Source organism: Lytechinus variegatus, chromosome 2 (genome assembly GCF_018143015.1).
Source record: "Lytechinus variegatus isolate NC3 chromosome 2, Lvar_3.0, whole genome shotgun sequence".
NCBI lineage: Eukaryota > Metazoa > Echinodermata > Echinoidea > Temnopleuroida > Toxopneustidae > Lytechinus > Lytechinus variegatus.
The window spans coordinates 81909594-81928036 of NC_054741.1; the positions used below are offsets into that span (position 1 = coordinate 81909594).

At 36.8% G+C, this 18443-nt stretch overlaps 2 protein-coding genes across 2 annotated transcripts; one reads left to right on the forward strand and one right to left on the reverse strand.

The window, feature by feature from the left end:
- Positions 1-510: 510 nt before the first annotated feature.
- On the reverse strand, positions 511-1806 carry LOC121406979 (putative nuclease HARBI1). The gene has a single exon (XM_041597852.1). The coding sequence runs from the start codon at positions 1804-1806 to the stop codon at positions 511-513; it is 1296 nt and encodes a 431-aa protein (XP_041453786.1).
- A 3264-nt stretch (positions 1807-5070) lies between these two features.
- On the forward strand, positions 5071-18223 carry LOC121409254 (very long-chain acyl-CoA synthetase-like). Its single transcript, XM_041601130.1, has 10 exons — positions 5071-5539; positions 7268-7427; positions 10261-10455; positions 11558-11716; positions 13017-13141; positions 13665-13859; positions 14562-14652; positions 14988-15186; positions 15828-15925; positions 16239-18223. The coding sequence occupies exons 1-10, from the start codon at positions 5231-5233 to the stop codon at positions 16544-16546; spliced, it is 1839 nt and encodes a 612-aa protein (XP_041457064.1). The 5' UTR covers positions 5071-5230; the 3' UTR covers positions 16547-18223.
- The last annotated feature ends 220 nt before the right edge of the window (positions 18224-18443 follow it).

Genomic DNA, 18443 nt, shown 5'->3' on the forward strand with positions numbered 1-18443 from the left:
ATCTCAGGGACATCCCGAGTTTTTATAATTTTGGCTAATATTACCAAAATTGATGGGTTTGAAGAAAACATTTTAGAGATCTGTTAGAGATCGTAAAGCCCGATTGAATTGCCCAATTATAAAATGTATGATTTTTTCACGGTTTACCAAGACTATACTCTGGCTTTAATCTAAATCTTAAAAAATAAACCATCGTAATATCTAACATAGCATTGAACAAAATATTACATCGGTAGGGAATTTATCTTTTCTGTGGAATACAAGTCCTAGAGATTTCCAAAATTTCCATATGTTGGTCCAGATGTCGGTAGCAATAGAACAGATTTCGTGATACTGCACTGCTGCATCACTGTCCAGGAGTAAAAAGTTATTCCATTGTTATCTCTCTGTTTTTCTTAAATATGCAACACCGAAAGAACTAACAAGGTAATGTTTGGGTCTTCAAGCTAGTTAAACACGTCTTTAGGTATTGCATTGGTAAAATCCTGAGCATATATTTGCATGACTCATTCAAATCTTTGACTCCTGCCAGGGAACAGAACCAGCAGGGCTGTTGTAGTAGGCCTTGATGTAATTCCTTTGGGCCTGAGCTGCCTGGGTGATCGGGCGACCTCTAGTTGGTTGTCTTATGTCAGCCAGTGTTTGCTCTCCTCTCCATGAACCGGGCACTAGGTTGTGCTCGGCATCCTCCATGTCAAGGGCTGGATTTTGAATGGATGGGTATCGAGATCTCATCAGGTTGTGGAGGCATACACATGCTTGAACGATTAATCTGACAGTCGCAGGGGTTTGGCGGAGAGTGGAAAGCAGGCACTGGAATCGATTGGCGAGAATTCCGAAAGCGTTCTCGACCACTCTCCTAGCCCGAGAGAGCCTGTAGTTAAAAACTCTCTCTTCTCTAGCCATAGCTGTTCTAGCATATGGCTTCATCAGCCATGTTCTCAACGGGAATGCCTCGTCTGCCACGATGTAGTAAGGGGTGTTCTCGTCGTCATTTGGCAGGGGCTCTGGAGGGGGTACTCCAAGGGTGTCCGATTCTAGGCGTTGCCTTAGTTCGCAAGAGTTAAAAAGCTGCGCATCTGACGTAGATCCCTCAGCTCCCACATCGATCCACAGGAACCTGTACTGGGCATCAACTAAGGCCATCATAACTAGCGAATAAAAGCCCTTGTAGTTGTAAAAGATGGAGCCACTATCAGCGGGACATCGGATGGCAATATGTTTGCCGTCCAAGGCTCCAATGGTGTGAGGAGCGTTCCACCGATCTTCGAAGCCCTGTGCAACCGTTTTCCATTCTTGAGGACTGGTGGGGCACCTAACAAGCTCGTCTGAGAACTCCTCGATGATGGCAGAGCACACTTCACGGACTATGAGTGAAATTGTGTTATCGGCTACCCTGAAACTATACATGAGCGTTTTGTAACTGTCCCCAGTGGCCAAGTGTCTAAGGGTGACGGCTAGCTTTAGTGCAGGTGAAAGAGCTTCCCTGAAGAAGGTGTCCTGCTTCTCCAGTCTCCCATGGAGTCTTTGTTCTAACTCACTGAACATTGCAGGACTTATTCTCAAATAGTTTGCGAATGCTTCTTGGTCTTCAGCTTCTAGTTCCCTCATCAGCTGGTTGAAATGGCCCTGCTCATTCCTCCTGCAGATCCAAGACCGAATCCAACAACTTCGAGGCCGGATACGACTTTGTCGATGCAACTCAAGCAGCAATTCCCCTTGCGCATAATCGTCAGTGGCCTCTTCCTCTTCCAGCTGAAGCAAAAGCTTAATTTTTTGTATAGAAGAGCTTTGCAGAGAAGTCATAGTTCACAAAGCGATGTTTGCCTGTAGATTCGTCAAAGATTATGACTAGTACCACAAAATGATCATCACCGCTGCAATATACGACCACACGTGTACGCAGCAGAGCGAACTGTTACGCCGCGGAACGAGCAGCAGTCGAGATAAAGCGAGTGAATGAGCAGTGAGTCGAGGCGAGACGAGGTAGGGCGAGCGGTTAGCGAGCAACAAACGAGTGGCTAACGAGATAAACACGCAACGTGGCGAGCAAACTTCGTATTGCATCGTACTGCTACGAGCAAAAGCGAGCTAGAGCGAGGTAAAACGCAACCTAAAGCGACCGTAAGCGGTCATTTTTCGAAAAAATGTACGAGCTATAACGAGCTCCATACGCAACAGTGTGAGGGCTGCCGAATGTTTTGCTGCGTCGTGCTGCTTAAGGCTGCGTTTAGGCTGCGTTCGGCTATCGCAGCAATACGCAGCTAAAAACGCAAAGGTGTGAGCCGGGCTTAAAGGGTTGACATGCCCTCCCCCATCGGCTAGCATACACAGACACACATACACACAAAAGAAATGACAGACGATATTTCACAATTTTTTAACTATACGCGTCTATGATTACACCAAAGGTCATATACCTCAAAAAACCTCCCTCGCCAACTCCATCCCATTCTATCTTTTTAAAAACTTCCTTCTATTTGGGGTCCTTTTTTATCATCCTTATGTCCCTCTTTACCCTTTTCTTCTTTTTACTTGTTTTATCTTTTCTTCTTTTTCTTTCCTTTTCCCCCTCTTTTTCTATTCCTTCTATTCCCACCTCTCGCCCTTTTCTCCATTTTTACTGATGGGAGGGCAGTTTTACTCACGATATCCAAAGTAGTGGGGTTGTGCAACCCCACACAGCAAAAAACTGTGGTGTTAACCGGTACACATAAAGGACCACACCAGTTATTTTACACCGGTGTTAAATTGGTAGTGTTAGTTTTACATCTATAGGTGTTATTACAGCACCCTTGGTTACATTTACACTCTTTGGTGTTATGTTCAATCTTTAGGGTGTAATTTTAACACCTCAGGGTGTGGTCCTCTATTAAACACCAATTGGTGTCAGTCTTAACACCACAGTTTTTACAGTGCACACTCACTTAGCTATATGGCCTTGTATATTGATTTTTATTTCTCTTTGTTTTTAATCAGCATCAGTTTTATAATATGATTTTGTTTCATTACGCTCCTTTTACACTCTTAAAAATGGTGGGCATCATATACTGTCCACACAACAATCGGTTAAAACTTTATCCAATTCTGGGTAGATTTAAACCAATAATGTGTGCTTTGGGTGAAAACTACACAGTATTGGTTGAAAATTACCCAGAGTTGGATAAATCTTTTAACCAATTGTTGTCTAGACAAGTATGTTGCCCTACAAAAAGCCTTTTCACAAGCTCTGCATGCTATTTGGGGTCCCAAACCTATCACACTATATTTATTTTTGTCTTCTATTGTAAAATTTTAATGTTATTGATTGGCTTGAATAAACTTGAAACAGACCTTGAATTTGTTCGATGCAGTCAAAATGTCAGGAGACAGCCAAAGTTTCAGCAGACAGGCCAATTCTATCCCAACAATAGGAAATATATTATCGATATATAAAAAAATCACTTGGAGTCTGACGAAAATTCAAATCCACCGGAATTTACACAATCCAAACTGATAATAATTCTAATATTAAATAAAAACAAAAATGAAAATATCATACAGATAGGTCTGATTTGGGGCCCAAAACTGCATGCATAATGGAGCCCTTGTAGGTTACGCTAGTCACGGCACTCAATCGGACCCCCCCCCCCCCCTCCGTGTTTTGTTTACCTTGTTTTAACTGATTCGGCATCCATGATGTGGTTCTGCATGATTTTATTAGAAATGTCATACTCCGATTCTCTGTTACAACTTTGATTTTTAATCCCCCTTTTTTGTTGTTGAAATATCACGTTGTTCAATTAATAAGTGAATGACGTCAATATGCAAATTAAAAGGTCGTAACCTCGAGTTGTGAAGCATGATGTCGGTAATGAAATCGACGAGTCCCCGCATGACGTCAAAGAATCAAATCACATCTGAGTTTCTCTGGTCTCATTGTCTTTGTAAAAGCGAGATGGTCACTATTCGAGTATTTGACCCATATCTTCATCACACCATTCTCACAACACACACATCAACCTTCTCGATCTCATACCCATGCACAGTTCGTTGACCTTCGCTTCTCCGTAAAACATCATTTTGGAGAGAGCCTTTCGGAGCCTCTAATTGGATCGAAGGTTTCATCCAATGAGCGCACTGGGAATTGTCTTCATTGCTCCTTGTTCGGCACTCCAACCGCAATGACGTGTGCAAAATGAAACAGATGTCGTATAAATAAGCTATGTTAATATTCAAATATTCTGATTAGTTTCAAGAAATGGGAATAATATAAATATGTTGACTACTTAAGAGAAAATCATTAGATACCTGGACGAGTTTCATCGAGTAGACTGGCTGAGAGACGTCCTCTTAATATTACGTATTTTCTTCATCAAAATCTTAAATCTTCGTTGGTATCAAGTCTCCCGTGATAGACACCAATTTAATTTCTATATTTATGCTGCATTAGAGGTAAGCCGATAAGGATTTTGATTGATTTCTTCCATCTTTTATTGACATAACAAAGCTGACTTTCAATGTTATGCATAATCAGTTATTGTTAATACGGTTTTGGATTTGAAATAAAAACATAGAAAACCTATTTCATTCTGAGGACTATAAATTACAGCAGACCTGAAGATGATGCAGTCGCTAGTAATGGATACAAAGCAAATGGGAAAAGTAAAAATGGATTTCTCTATTACGAGACCAAGGAATATCTGATGCTGCCAAAAGAAATCAGATTGACAATAAACGGGTTCGATATTACCATCACTTTATTCACTGGCGTACAGATAAGGCCCCCCCCCCAAAAAAAAACAATCACGACCAAGGAAAAAGAGAGAAAAGAAAATAAAGGGTGAAACATGATTTCTTTTAATATTATGTCAAAATCTATCTCCAAATTTGATTTTTGCAATAAAATGTCGAAATTTTTGCTCGCTCGCAATAAAAAATGAACTTTATGCGATACACCATATCTAGCCCCCCCCCCTCAATTTGTTTTTGCTCATCAAGCCACTGACTACATTATTATTCTGTAATCAGCGTTTTATCGTCGTCATCATCATTATTATTATTTGATATCAATGATTTTATAGTGTTGGTATATTATGAATAATTATCCACCAGTGTAAATTTATCTGGTGATTTACATCGTTCTCTATAATGTATTTTATGGTTTGAATTGAACGAATGAATAAATAAATATTATTACAAAAGTGTATTTATTCTTGTTTCTTCCAGCTGTAATACGGTGAAGTTTACAATGCTGTTCATCATTGCAATATTCTTTTTGGTGACTTTCTGCCTTGTAATCTGGCTTCACTTCCCGACGATCATTACCGATGTCCATTTCATCTTAGCTCAGCTTCGCAGACAACGGATCCTCGCAAAGTACTCGAAAATGCCGATACCGTACACAATAGCTGATAAATTTGAAGAACATGCCACGAAATCTCCCGCTAAAACCATGCTCATATTTGAAGGAAAGTCGTACACGTATGACGACATTAACAGAAGAGCTAACAGAATTGCTAAAATGGCTCAACAGATGGGATTGAAACGAGGGGATAAGGTATGATCGAACTTTTATAATATTTTCTTAACGTGAATATTGCATTTGAATACCTCAATCTCTTTTCTCTTAAAAAGAAGAGGTCTAAATAACCACTCTGATGGCAGAATGTATACAATGTTTTTTTATAATTTCATTTTATTAATATATACATTCATACTTTTAATTTTTTATTATTTGTTGTTACTATTACTATTTTTTTCTTTTTTTTGGCGGGGGGGGGGGGTTTAAGCAAAGTAATTGCACATTCATCAATAACATTTTCCCGATGCGGACCAGAATTCATAATACATTTTGTTGATAACATGCCTGAAGTTTGCATATAGCCACACAAAGATTTATAAATAGAACAGTACTGTTTCTTTCATCATGATTTTTAGTACATGTACTTGAAAGCCGCCGATTAAAATAAAAAACATTCTATAAATAAGTGATGTATAAAGTCTTTTACTGTTACAGATATACATATCTTTAGAAAAATGCTCGAAGCACTTTGCAACATATCTGCGTATAAAGGGATATTTAGAAAATAAACGTTGACTAGATGTTTCGGGGAGACAATTCCAAGTATTGGGACCAGAAACCTATGAATCGTTAATTGACCTTTCTTGGAGTTTGTTCTCGAAATTTGAACACTTGTATTTGTTTCTTTGAATACTTTGGGCGGAAAATGTGTGGATTTTTTTTTGTACAGTAGTGATTTAGAATACCCAATACCCAAATACTAATTGCTTTAAATGTAGGCTATATAATTCAATTAACGTTTCTTGATTTTGTAAATTGCATATTTGATAATTTATGCACTATTCTTGAGAATTTAACTCGTTTAAAACAAGGATTATTATCTGCTTTGAGAGTACCAAACTCCATCCCCTTTTCGTTCATCCATCGTCCCATTCTCTCTCCCCCGGGCCCCCTCTCTCTCCCTCTCTCTCACTCAGCAGCCCTTTCCCCTTTTATTTTACTAGTATTCAAATAGTTTCATGTATACGTTATTGATCATTTCTTAGTCATGTTAGTTGTTGCGCATTTGTCTTTTGTCTTCCCGTTATTCCCCCGGGGGGGCCACTTACATTGACGAGTGGATACCATGCGCGACCAAAAAAAACACGTAAAAAGGATGTCCTTTTCACGATAGGGCACGTTACGTACGTAACGTGAAAAGGGTGTCAAAAACACAAAAATAATGAAAAATGGGTATCTATTTCGCTAGTAAAATTACGTGTTTAGGGTCGTATTTGCGGGTATGATAAAACAAAATTAAAATGTTTGATAAAGCATGTCCTTTTTGCCCCAACACTACGTGTTTAGAGTCCTATTTGTCCGAGGTAGAAGGTGGGGTCGTACTAAACCAAATAAGGTAAAGCCGACAACCAAAGGACCCGTAACAATAAAACATTCCTGTACTTGTTTAGGGGTTCCTTTCAGGGAATATTTGCCAGGAGTATCGTTTTGTTTCCAACACTTGTTAAGGGTAGGGTTTCACACGCCAATACTTGTTAAGGGGTGCATTTTCAGAATATTGAAATTACGTGTTTAGGGTGCTTTTCGAGACCCCATGGTCGCGCATGGTATCCACTCGTGAATGGAAGTGGCCCCCCCGGGGTTATTCCGCAATCAACCCGATAGCATTTTCCTGTATATGCATCTTCGTAATTGGGGATGGGTGAATAAAACGCACCCAGTTCTGTTCCACTGATATAATTTAGTCTTTCTTTTTATCATCAGGTGGCGTTTTTCATCGGGAACGAACCTGCATTCATTTGGACATTACTTGGTTTCTGCAAACTCGGTGTGACATGTGCTCTCTTGAATGTTAACCTGCGATCTAAATCATTATTACATTGCTTGCAGATTAGTGAAGCCAATACTCTCGTTACAGTAGCAGGTAGGATTCATTGAATTTGAAGTTATTTTGTCATGTCTTAAAATTATATAGGCGTACCCCCTTAGAACAACGATAATCATAATGATGAGGGAATCGGACCGGTAATTAATTATTATATAGCGACTTAATTCTAGTTCACAGAAACACAAGAAAAGTATATAGAATGAGTCTTGCTGAGAATCACTGTGCTATCAAGAACTGTTAAATAATTAAAGAAGACGAGTCATTGCTTTAGACTTGATATCCTGACGATAGAACTCTAAAATTTAATGGTCAATGATTTCAAAGTGAAGGCGCTGAAGCGGCTGAGGAAGTCATTTCACCATAGGTTACATAAATTATGATCAAAGATAGTGTGATGATAGTAGTACGATACCTAATTAAATAGGGCTTGGCAAGATTGGGCGCAATTTCACATGGCCCTGGTCATGCTGGTGCGGGGGGTGCTTTTCCGTAGGGGTCAGTCTTTGGTTATACACCACACGCAGCACTCCCTTGAAATTATAGGTTGGCATGCTAAAATGTAGAGTTTGTGTTTCGATTTTGGAGTTTGGACTTGGGAGCGATTTTTTTTGCCTGTCCATTTTTCTAACCAAAATTATCTTCATTTAGGAGTCATTTTTAAAAATTTGTTTGCTTGTTATAACAAACCAGCACCCAATCTTTACAAATCTTTCTCAGGCCCCTGTCATTTCAATGACAGCTTTCCATAAGAATTCAATACTGTATGCAGAGTGTGGTCTATAATGTTGCAATATATAGGCAGATATTCTCTACTCATTTCACAATGTCTTGCTTTTGTTCGACCCATCTGATAAAGTTCATGATTCCAACATTCCTCCACGAATTTAATATGGTCGAATTACGTTAACCCGTCTTCTTAAAGAAGACCTAAAGAAATCATAGCACCCACATCATACATTGAGAAAGCGAGGGAGATTGGGGATGGATACGGGAGGAAAGGATGTCAAGAAACAGAAGATCTTTTTATTATCTTTTGTCTCATCTTTCTTCTTAGTTAATGAACTTCACGTTAGTTTGAATTTTCGTCAAACACTTCATTATTGCATTTAGTCTAATAACATGTTAGCACTTTGATTTTGACAATCTGATGGCAAGACAAATACCCATCTGGACTTTAAGACCAACGTTATTGAACAAGTTCATGCATATCATCATGATCACTATATGCGAAAGATGCGATCATATATATTCGAATGTGAAATGGATAATGCATTGTTCAAGATCTAAATAATGACAATACAGTGAATACACCAATCTTATTATCAGGACTGCTCATTATTAAACATATTCTATGTTGAACATATTGGAAAGAATCTATAATCAAGATTTCCTCACGGATCCGAATTCTCCCATGTTTTTTTTTTCCATTTCGATAGAGGTCTTTTTTCATTGTTGTTTATATTCAAAAGTAAAGATCGAAACAGACAGTGCATTGAATTTCAAATTAGGATACAGTCCCAGACTGAGGATAGGATTGTACGGTATATAATAATATATTTTCATAACTGGAAAAATGAATTTGATAAGTATGATCTTCTAAAGAAACATAATTACTTGTAAACCGAATACAACAATATCTGTTTACATTACACCCCCTGATGATGACTCTGCCCCGTATTTCTACTGGATTTCTTGGATCTTTATTGGACCCTGGGAAGATTTCTTAGAGATAGGTTATTTATGTTTTGTTGTCCCATTGTCAGCTTCAAAGAGTTCATCCAAAAGTTCAGACATACCGAGAAACTCCTCAGTGACTTCTGTCACTATCCACCTAGAAATAACTCGAGGACTGTATTCTCTTTAAATAAAGCAATTCGCAGAATATCCCTTGGGGCCTTTGACTCTCTCGGCTTTAACACTGGTGCATTCGAAGCGCGCTAAACAAGTTTCATAGACGATTAATATTTTTCTTTTGAATGAAGTGAGCAATTAGAGGATTGAATTGCTCCGTGAAGATGAAACGATGCGGGGAAAATTTATTACCCATTTGAGTGACAGCTATATAGACGTGGTATTCGTGTTTTAATTCCCACTTCACTGGTTGAACTTACTACCACGAGTTCAAGACTGACGTAAACGATGCAAAAGATGCGAGGCAGTGCATGGAGGTGCGCCAACTTTTCTTTTGATACTGATAACAATAATAACAATTTTGATTGTGGTGTTGGTGGGTATGCATTCTTTGAGTGTATGCCTATATATTTGCCCGTTGAGGGTTTCGTTTGGGAATGGAACATGCTCGAAATAACCTCGCTTATTTACGACTATGCAGGTCTCACAACTCAACCTGATAATGGTTTCACTCAGACATCATCTGCCAAGTTTTCCATGGAGCTATTTAATTTTTTATGCTTGCTTCATTTATCAGTAACTGTTTCAATTATTTCATCTGATCTGATCTCGTTTTTATTTGTCAATCGACCCGTTACCTGTTTCACGTTTCCATCTCTTAATAGAATGTTGATCATCATTTCTCAAATCAATCCTATTCCCTCGCCTTTCTCATCACTATTGTCTCTAGTTCATATTAGGTCCATAATTATGGTCACACGGGAGTTAATACGTCTGAGTTAGATGATAACCAAACTGATGCAGTAAGAGACTGTTACAAAATAATGGTACCCCACCTCACCGCCCTTATTTGCTCAAAATAAAAAGATAACTTTAAAAGAAAAAAAAAACGCTTGGCAGATTTTGAAACCATGAAAAGTTCCTTTCCCCTGAATTCCCTTTGAGTCATTTCTTTTTACATCTTAAAAAAAATGTTCGTTTGACCGTTTTTCTTCTTGTGCCCTATAAATGCATGCAGGTAAATCAACAGAGCAAGCCCTGGATGAGGTTATGTCAGACTTAAAAGAGAGGCAAACTTCGGTGTGGTACCTAGACCCAGAATTCCCTGTTCCAGAGGAACGTTCAGAGGATGACCTTAACCCAACCCGTGACGTCAGAGATGGCCTCAACATTCGAGACTCTCTAGCATATATCTACACCTCTGGAACAACGGGTGGGTGAAGTAGTAGTCGTTATCACGTAAACAAGTAAATAAAGACAAACATATCATTTGAAATGTCCTGGCTTAACATCTCCACGTCAGGGGAAAACCCTATGGTGAGTGGTTACTGTAAGTAATATACAACAAACAAAATAGGAGTTATCGGACCACATTCATTTTAATTGATTTAGGTAAAGAATTTAAGCCTAATACCGTGATAGGTTTGAGGTCGTGCGCCGACACAAATAGAAAAAAAATTGTATCATGGACCTAATGGTCGTATACACCGAATATGAACGTTTTAACAAATATTACAACAAAATGATCAACACCGTTATTAATAAATATTTATATGGGAAATTTGCTCTGATAAACTCCATTTTATAGGTCAAGTCCACCTCAGAAAAATGTTGCTTTGGATCAATAGAGAAACATCAGACAAGCGCAATGCTAGAAATTTCATCAAAATCTGATGTAAAATAAGAAAGTTATGACATTTCAAAGTTTCACTTATTTTTAACAAAATAGTTATTATAAACGAGCCAGTTACATCCAAATGAGAGTCAATGATGTCACTCACTATTTCTTTTGTTTTTTATTGTTTGAATTATACAATATTTCAATTTTTACGAATTTGACGATTAGGACCTCCATGCCTGAAGAACAAAATGTTAAAATAATGGAGCTCCACGTGTTCAGGGAGGAATGAAACTTCATTTCACATGACAATTACATAAAAATATTTCATATAATAAAATACAAAAGAAATAGTGAGTGATGTCATCAGTTCCTCATTTGCATACCGATCGAGATGTACATATAACTGTTTTGTGAAATGAAGCGAAAATTAAAATGCCATAACTTTCTTATTTTACATCCGATTTTGATGAAATTTTCAGTGTTATGTTTGTTGAATTTTTCTCTTTTTATGCAAATCAAGTTTTGGTTGGAGTGGACTTGTCCTTTAAGAATAATATATATGGAGATAGAAGTAGGCCTATGATTTTATAATGCAACCAAAATAACCCTATAATAGGTCTGTTTAAAAAAAAACAGGAATTATATATCGTATAGATGACAATATTTTGTTCTGTTTCTCAATAATCAATGACAGGATTACCGAAGGCATCCCGCCTGTCTCATTACAAGATGTTAGCAGGTGGATTCATGCTTGAAACCTTCAAAATGAACAATGATGATGTCATGTATCTTACCTTACCCCTCTACCATGTATCGGCATTGTTTATTGGTCTGAGTAACATCATAAACGCAGGTAATGACAATACATTTTGAGACTCACTGGTTTCTTAACATATATGATGACATAGTAAGCATATGTAGGGGAAGGCGGGGTAAGTTGTGACACTTTTTGCTTTTTGCATGTTAGAATTGATATGATTAATAATCTTGTTGAAATAAGTACCTTGCCTTGAAATTTAATTCTTCTGAAATATCTTCCACCTATATATAACTTTCTATCCCCACACTGAAAGTCATCGTGACCTTTGAAAAGAACGATGTCAAATGGCTCAACTTGCCCCATATATGGGGTAAGTTTGAGCCACCTTCTGGGGTAAGTTGAGCCACAAAAACTATGTACAAAATGTATGAGGGGAGAACCAGCATGTCAATTTTTTGTTTAAAGTCTTTTCACTTGCTAATTCTGTATAAATACTAACATCCTTTAAAAGGAAAAGAGCAGTCATGTAAATTTGCTCCTTTCAGCCAACATTTCAATCGATTTTTATGGTTTGTTTGTTTTTTAAGATACATTACCATAGGAATTACCATGGCTCAACTTGCCCCATGCTGTTTGGCTCAACTTACCCCAGTCCGAACTTATTGCGATAATTTTGTATCCACACATTTATTATGCATCCATCATATAAAAGACTATGACAAGAATGAAGATCCATACCTGGACTAATAATGTTGTTATCATGTCTTTATTATATTTAAAAACGTGTGTGTTTATAAAGCACTTATCTATTTCACACTCTTTTTTACTTTTTTGGCTGAAATTCATATTTTTCCCTCTAAAAAAGTACTTTTTGTTGCAAAGTTGAAAACAATGTGGTGGGGTTAGGGGTTATGATATGGGTCAACAATACATGATACCACCACAATGTCTGACTCATTCATTATTGGCCTGGGGCTGGTGGCTCAACTTGCCCCTATGCTCAACTTACCCCGCCTTCCCCTAACGTTTGAAAGAAAATGTGAATCAGTTCTGATGGTTAGGTGTAAAAGACCAATTAGTGCATCGAAGATGAATGTGAGGGATGATTGGTTGTTAACTTTGACCGCCTAAATGTGTGTACCTTTAAAATGTAATTAAAATAAATGATTCATGAAAATTTGAGAAGAGTGGACACATTCTGCAAGTGTGACAAATCAAGCAAATCACATGATAAACAAACTTGTCAAATAACCTACTCTGAAATGTTAGTGTTATGAAGTAGTTGAAGTGAAACAATTAATAATTTTGCATTCAGCAATTCTTTCATATCTTTGCTCTGTCAGTTTTTCTTTATTTTAACCCCCTGTAAATCGATTGTATTTTATATAATCAGGGGCAACCTGTGTACTGCGACGCAAATTCTCTGCATCTAATTTTTGGAGTGATTGCCGTAAAAATGACGTCACAATGTTCATGTACATTGGCGAGCTCTTCCGTTATCTAGTTGCGCAACCAAAGGTTCGTATGAATATAGTTTATTTTGCAAGTTAATATAAACTTTTTACAGATTCTCTGTTAGTGTCCTTCATATCATGATGCATGTTTTGTCGATACATGTAGAATAACAAGCAATTTGGAGATTTCGTTTTATATACATGTACTTAGCATACTCTTAATAAGACAATTTTGATCTTTCTGGTTAAATGGGAAGTTTATTGGCCCTACAACTTACCCCACATTTCCTCATGGTTATATTGACATATCTTTAATTCTTTTTATCATTATAAGGATTTACCTAGTTATCTCCATCGAAAAACCCTTGATTGTATCTTCTTGTAAATTTATTTCATTTGCTTCCTACATGCCCGAATATAATCAAATACAATCTGTTTCCAGTTATCATAATGACTGTTATGGCAGTGTGACATGTCCAGTGCAAAAAAGTCCGCCATTTCCATTTTTTCATGTCTCCTTGAGTTTTTGTTTCCTGGTGTTTCCATTTATGATTATGTCCAACATCTTTGCGTCGTTTATTTAATAGAATGATCTGGATGCTGTCAATAAGGTTCGCTTGGCCATCGGGAATGGGTTAGGAGCGGACATCTGGGAAGAGATCTGCAATCGTTTCCGAATTGAACGAATCGTTGAACTATATGGAGCAACCGAGGCTAACTTTGGACTTATGAACTTGGACAACACTGTCGGGTCAGTCGGAAGATGGCCCCCAATATTGCAGGTGGGTGAATGACTAGTTTCTCACTCTAAATGCAAGAGCTAATCCAGTCCCTAATCATACTCATCTCAGAGTGAAATGAAGGATCAGTGTTTTGGAGTGGGACTTACATTTTTGAGAGTGGATTTACCTTTTTTTTGAGTGAAAATGTATAGAAATAGACACTGTTCACTCTAGATGGAGCTATATTCACTCTAAAAAATGTAAATCCCACTCGAAAGTGATTGGTCCCTCGTCTGATCCACTCTGAAAGGAGTGCTAAGGACCAGATTAGCTCTTTTTGCATTTACAGTGTGTCGATATTCCAAGAGAAAGAACCGGTCTGGTACAACATGATTACAAAGTTATTAGACGATCCAAATCTGCTGAATTTCAGTTTGAATGCTAGGGCATAAGGGTTCTAAAAATAATGATATTTAAATGGCGCACTTCCAAAAATTGGATGCTCGAGGTTAATGGAACAAAAATCACCCATTAGATATTGTTAACCTCATGAGCAGTAATAACCCATTACATTTACTATTCAGTCTGCATTCATGTGAAAGAGGAAGTGTCCTAAAATGGGTTATGGGTACAATTATCAACCGCAGAGCTGACGACCCATTTCCACTTGGCTCTAGGCAATATGGATGAAATCAAGTTTCAACATAATTGTTTGTTTTTATAAACAAAAAAGTGGCAACTTTTTCATTACTTTTATTGCAGGCGGTGTGCAAGATCGAGTTAATCCAATATGATCATGAAACATCACAACCAATCCGAGATGACAAGGGAAGGTGTATCCCAGTTGGACCAGGTACGTCATAGGTGCCCTCCCCTCCTCCAGAAGAATTTCTTTTTAATTATCAAATTATTTTGATAAGTTGACACGAAACGGAGCACATAATCATGGTAGTTCAATTCAAACAACCCTTCTTTATATAAAGTGAAATTGCCACGTGAAAACATATTGTGCTGATAGCTAACAAGACTCCCATTTCATCTTTCCCAGATTTTACAGAGCTGAAAAATTAAATTTCAATAACTGAGCGATTACATTGAGATGCTGAATAATACTCGAGCCTGTACATACTTCTAGTCAAATATTCAAATTGCTGATCACTGGAGAATACTATTTTTCGCATCTTTCAGGTGAAACTGGTCTTCTGGTTTGCCCTGTCAATCGAATATTCCCTCTTGATGGGTATGTTGGTTGCAAGTCACTCATGGAGAAGAAACTCATTCGAGATGTCAGGAAAGAAGGTGATGTCTTCTTCAACACTGGTGATCTACTGATTCGGGATAAAAACTACAATCTCTACTTCAAAGATCGTATTGGAGATACATTTAGGTATTGAAACATTAATATTCAATTTCTATTTTAGTATTCTTTTTATCAAATAAAAAAACAAATAACCAATCCGAGATGGCAAGGGAAGGTGTATCCCAGTTGGACCAGGTACGTCATGGGTGCCCTCCCCTCCTCCAGAAGAATTTCTTTTTAATTATTAACTTATTTTGATAAGTTGACATGAAACGGAGCACATAATCAATCATGGTAGTTAAATCCAAACAACCCTTCTTTATATAAAGTGAAATTACCACGTGAAAACATATTGTGCTGATAGCTAACAAGACTCCCATTTCATCTTTCCCAGATTTTACAGAGCTGAAAAAGTGAATTTCAATAACTGAGCGATTACATTGAGATGCTGAATAATACTTGAGCTTGTACATACTTCTAGTGTCAGGTTTTAGGTAGAGAAAATGTTCTCTTCTAATATATTTTCTAAATTCCTTGTAAACTTATAATTTTATGTTATGAACATACCATTTACAAATCTTTTCATTTGAATATGAAATAAACAGCTTTCAATGTGACAGAAAATGTTTTTTAATATCCTTTGTATCACGATTTCCTTTAATGAAGGTTTATGAAAATAAAATCTCATTATCATAGAGTAATTTTGTTGATGTTTTCCCCAACTACAGATGGAAAGGAGAGAATGTTGCTACTACTGAAGTTTCCCAAACTCTGAATGAACTACCAGAGATAATGGAATCCAGCGTGTATGGAGTCAATGTACCAGGTATCAAACTTTCAAATTGAATTATCAAACAACTCAAAATGTCTTTAACCAAATAAAGAAAACGAGTCTTGCCCACATTACATAATTCCATAGAGCAGGAATGTTTGACTTTGTGACATTGAAATGATATACACTTTCCTCTTTCATCATCCTCTTTGAATAAAGGAGATTACCTATATATTTAATATTCAAAACAAATCTTAATACAGGTCAAAGCGTATGAAATTGCACAAAATAATTTTTCTCCATGGGCTTTTCTGGTCAACACTAATAAAAAATGCAATTTTCCTCTTCATGTTATCTATCATTGCAGGTCACTACGGGAAAGCAGGTATGGCTGCCTTATCACTCAACCCCGGATCAGACTTTAGTCCAGCTGTTACATACAAACATGTCACCTCTCTCCTGCCAAACTATGCATGCCCACGATTCATTCGTATCATGGAACAACTGGAACACACTGCTACTTTTAAGCAAAAGAAAACTGGACTCGTTCAGGATGGTTTTGACCCTACAGTGGTGTCTGGACCTATTTTTGTCTTTGATCAAACTCAAGACACATATGTTTTGTTGGATAAGGAGGTACATGAAAACATTCTGAATGGCAATATGAGATTATAAATATAATAAAGACATCATTCTTTTCACCCTGGTCACATTCAGCTCACATTTGTTACTGCAATGCAGGGTATCAATGGTGAGCATATATTATAAGATTGTACAATTAGAATGTTGAGTTCTGGACAGGAAGCTTAAGAATAGTTATGGCTCAAGGCAAGCAGAGGTTCTTTAAAGCGGGTGTGGTACTCTGGCTAACCTAAACAAAAAGGCAATCAGAGAGTGCATCACTTTTTATCAGGAAGTATTCGGAAATATGACACGTCCATGGACAAAACATTTGGGAGAAGTATATGAATGCTCCAAGGCCAGAATGAACATTGTCAATTAGTCATGCTATTGGATGATGCTGCAAATCAAACATTACGATTGCTATGTATAATTGCATTCAAGAGCTGCAAAAAAGGCTGCCTGTATTATCTGTAATGTTATTTTTCTTACCTAAACAGACCAAATAAATGTAATATATTGACTGTGCAAATCCACCATGACTGTATTTTTCAACAAGCAATATTTTTGTTCTTGCAATCAGTAGTAGAATGATATAACTATTATTTAGAGACCATTTGTGATATTTATAAACCAGTTTGGTGTTATTTGTAGGCAAATATTTATGTACATGTGCATGCAAAATATTAGATTAGAATAATCATTATGAGATCGTCTGCAGGCCTGACCATCTGTGATATTTATTTGATTAACCAGTACTGAATTCTGTATATAAGCATATATTATCATTTTAATCAGCTCAGTTTAATAGTCATAATTATTTCCATTTGTTTTCTTAGTATACTTACGTTGGATGTAAGATATATTCAAGCTGAATTTATAATGGATGTTCAGAATTCATTAATACCTCTGCAAAAATTCAAGCTCATTGAAAATAGAGTACAAAGAGGAATGTGTCTGAATAATTCAAAATGTATCTATTTGTATTTTATATATGTGATGTGCAACATTTACCCATCAATAAATCAGGGTGTACATATGCTTAAAATAGAATTATAAACTATTGTTTAGTTTCTTAAGTATATTTTTTTAGTATAACTATCAAATACAATTTACATAACTTAACAATGCGAGTGACTGACCTCTAAACATTACGGGAAGATGAAATTTCAAATGTATGAGAATGTATGTTATCTTGCTTACTTGGGAGATAGATATATTTATATATATTTTGGGGGCATTTAAAAATAAATTGTCTTGAATCTATGTGTATGAAAAATTTGCAATAAAATGTCGGCTTAGGCAGAGCAATATGATATTGCAATGTATTTGCCAAGTGGCTGCAATATCTATAAATAGAACAACAATGTCAAACATTTTTATAGTTGCGACATTTTTTCTAGCTCATTTATTTACTTTTATCACTGATAAGAGGCTCAATTGCGTATTTGAATACAAATTCATATATTTACTGTCATGTGATATAGCTTGTATTTTTATCATCTGTGATGAAATAGATAAAATTTATATGAAGAAAAAAAATCAATGTCAGGTGTCACTTGTACAGAGTACTCAGAGAGTAGCAATACAAAAGGGCTATTCCATTAAATAGTCAACCTTTTAGTACGTTTGATCCCCATTTTTCTAAATTCTTACTTCGCTTAAAAAACTGACCAAGTCATGGTCTTTTGAGAACATTACAGACTGCCAAACGAACAAAAAATCAGAGAAAGAAAATGTTCTGAAGGTCCCACATATGGGGTCGGACATACATATTTTATGGAATTGCCCAAAAGTAAACAAAAAACAACAAAGGGGTGGGGGGGTAAAAGAAAGGAATACTTAAAAGCTTACACTTTAATGAGCACATTCAATTCATTAATAACATTCCTACATTCCAATACGTAATTCTATTGGTCAATGGTGTGTGTAGTATTCTATTTTTTTTTTC

Bases quoted from the DNA above. Each gene is read 5' to 3' on its own strand.
- LOC121406979 (XM_041597852.1), bottom strand. From the start codon at position 1,806: ATGACTTCTCTGCAAAGCTCTTCTATACAAAAAATTAAGCTTTTGCTT.
- LOC121409254 (XM_041601130.1), top strand. From the start codon at position 5,231: ATGCTGTTCATCATTGCAATATTCTTTTTGGTGACTTTCTGCCTTGTA. The intron at 13,142-13,664 runs GTTCGTATGAAT...TTTATTTAATAG, and splicing joins ATCTAGTTGCGCAACCAAAG to AATGATCTGGATGCTGTCAA. The intron at 14,653-14,987 runs GTACGTCATAGG...CGCATCTTTCAG, and splicing joins GTGTATCCCAGTTGGACCAG to GTGAAACTGGTCTTCTGGTT.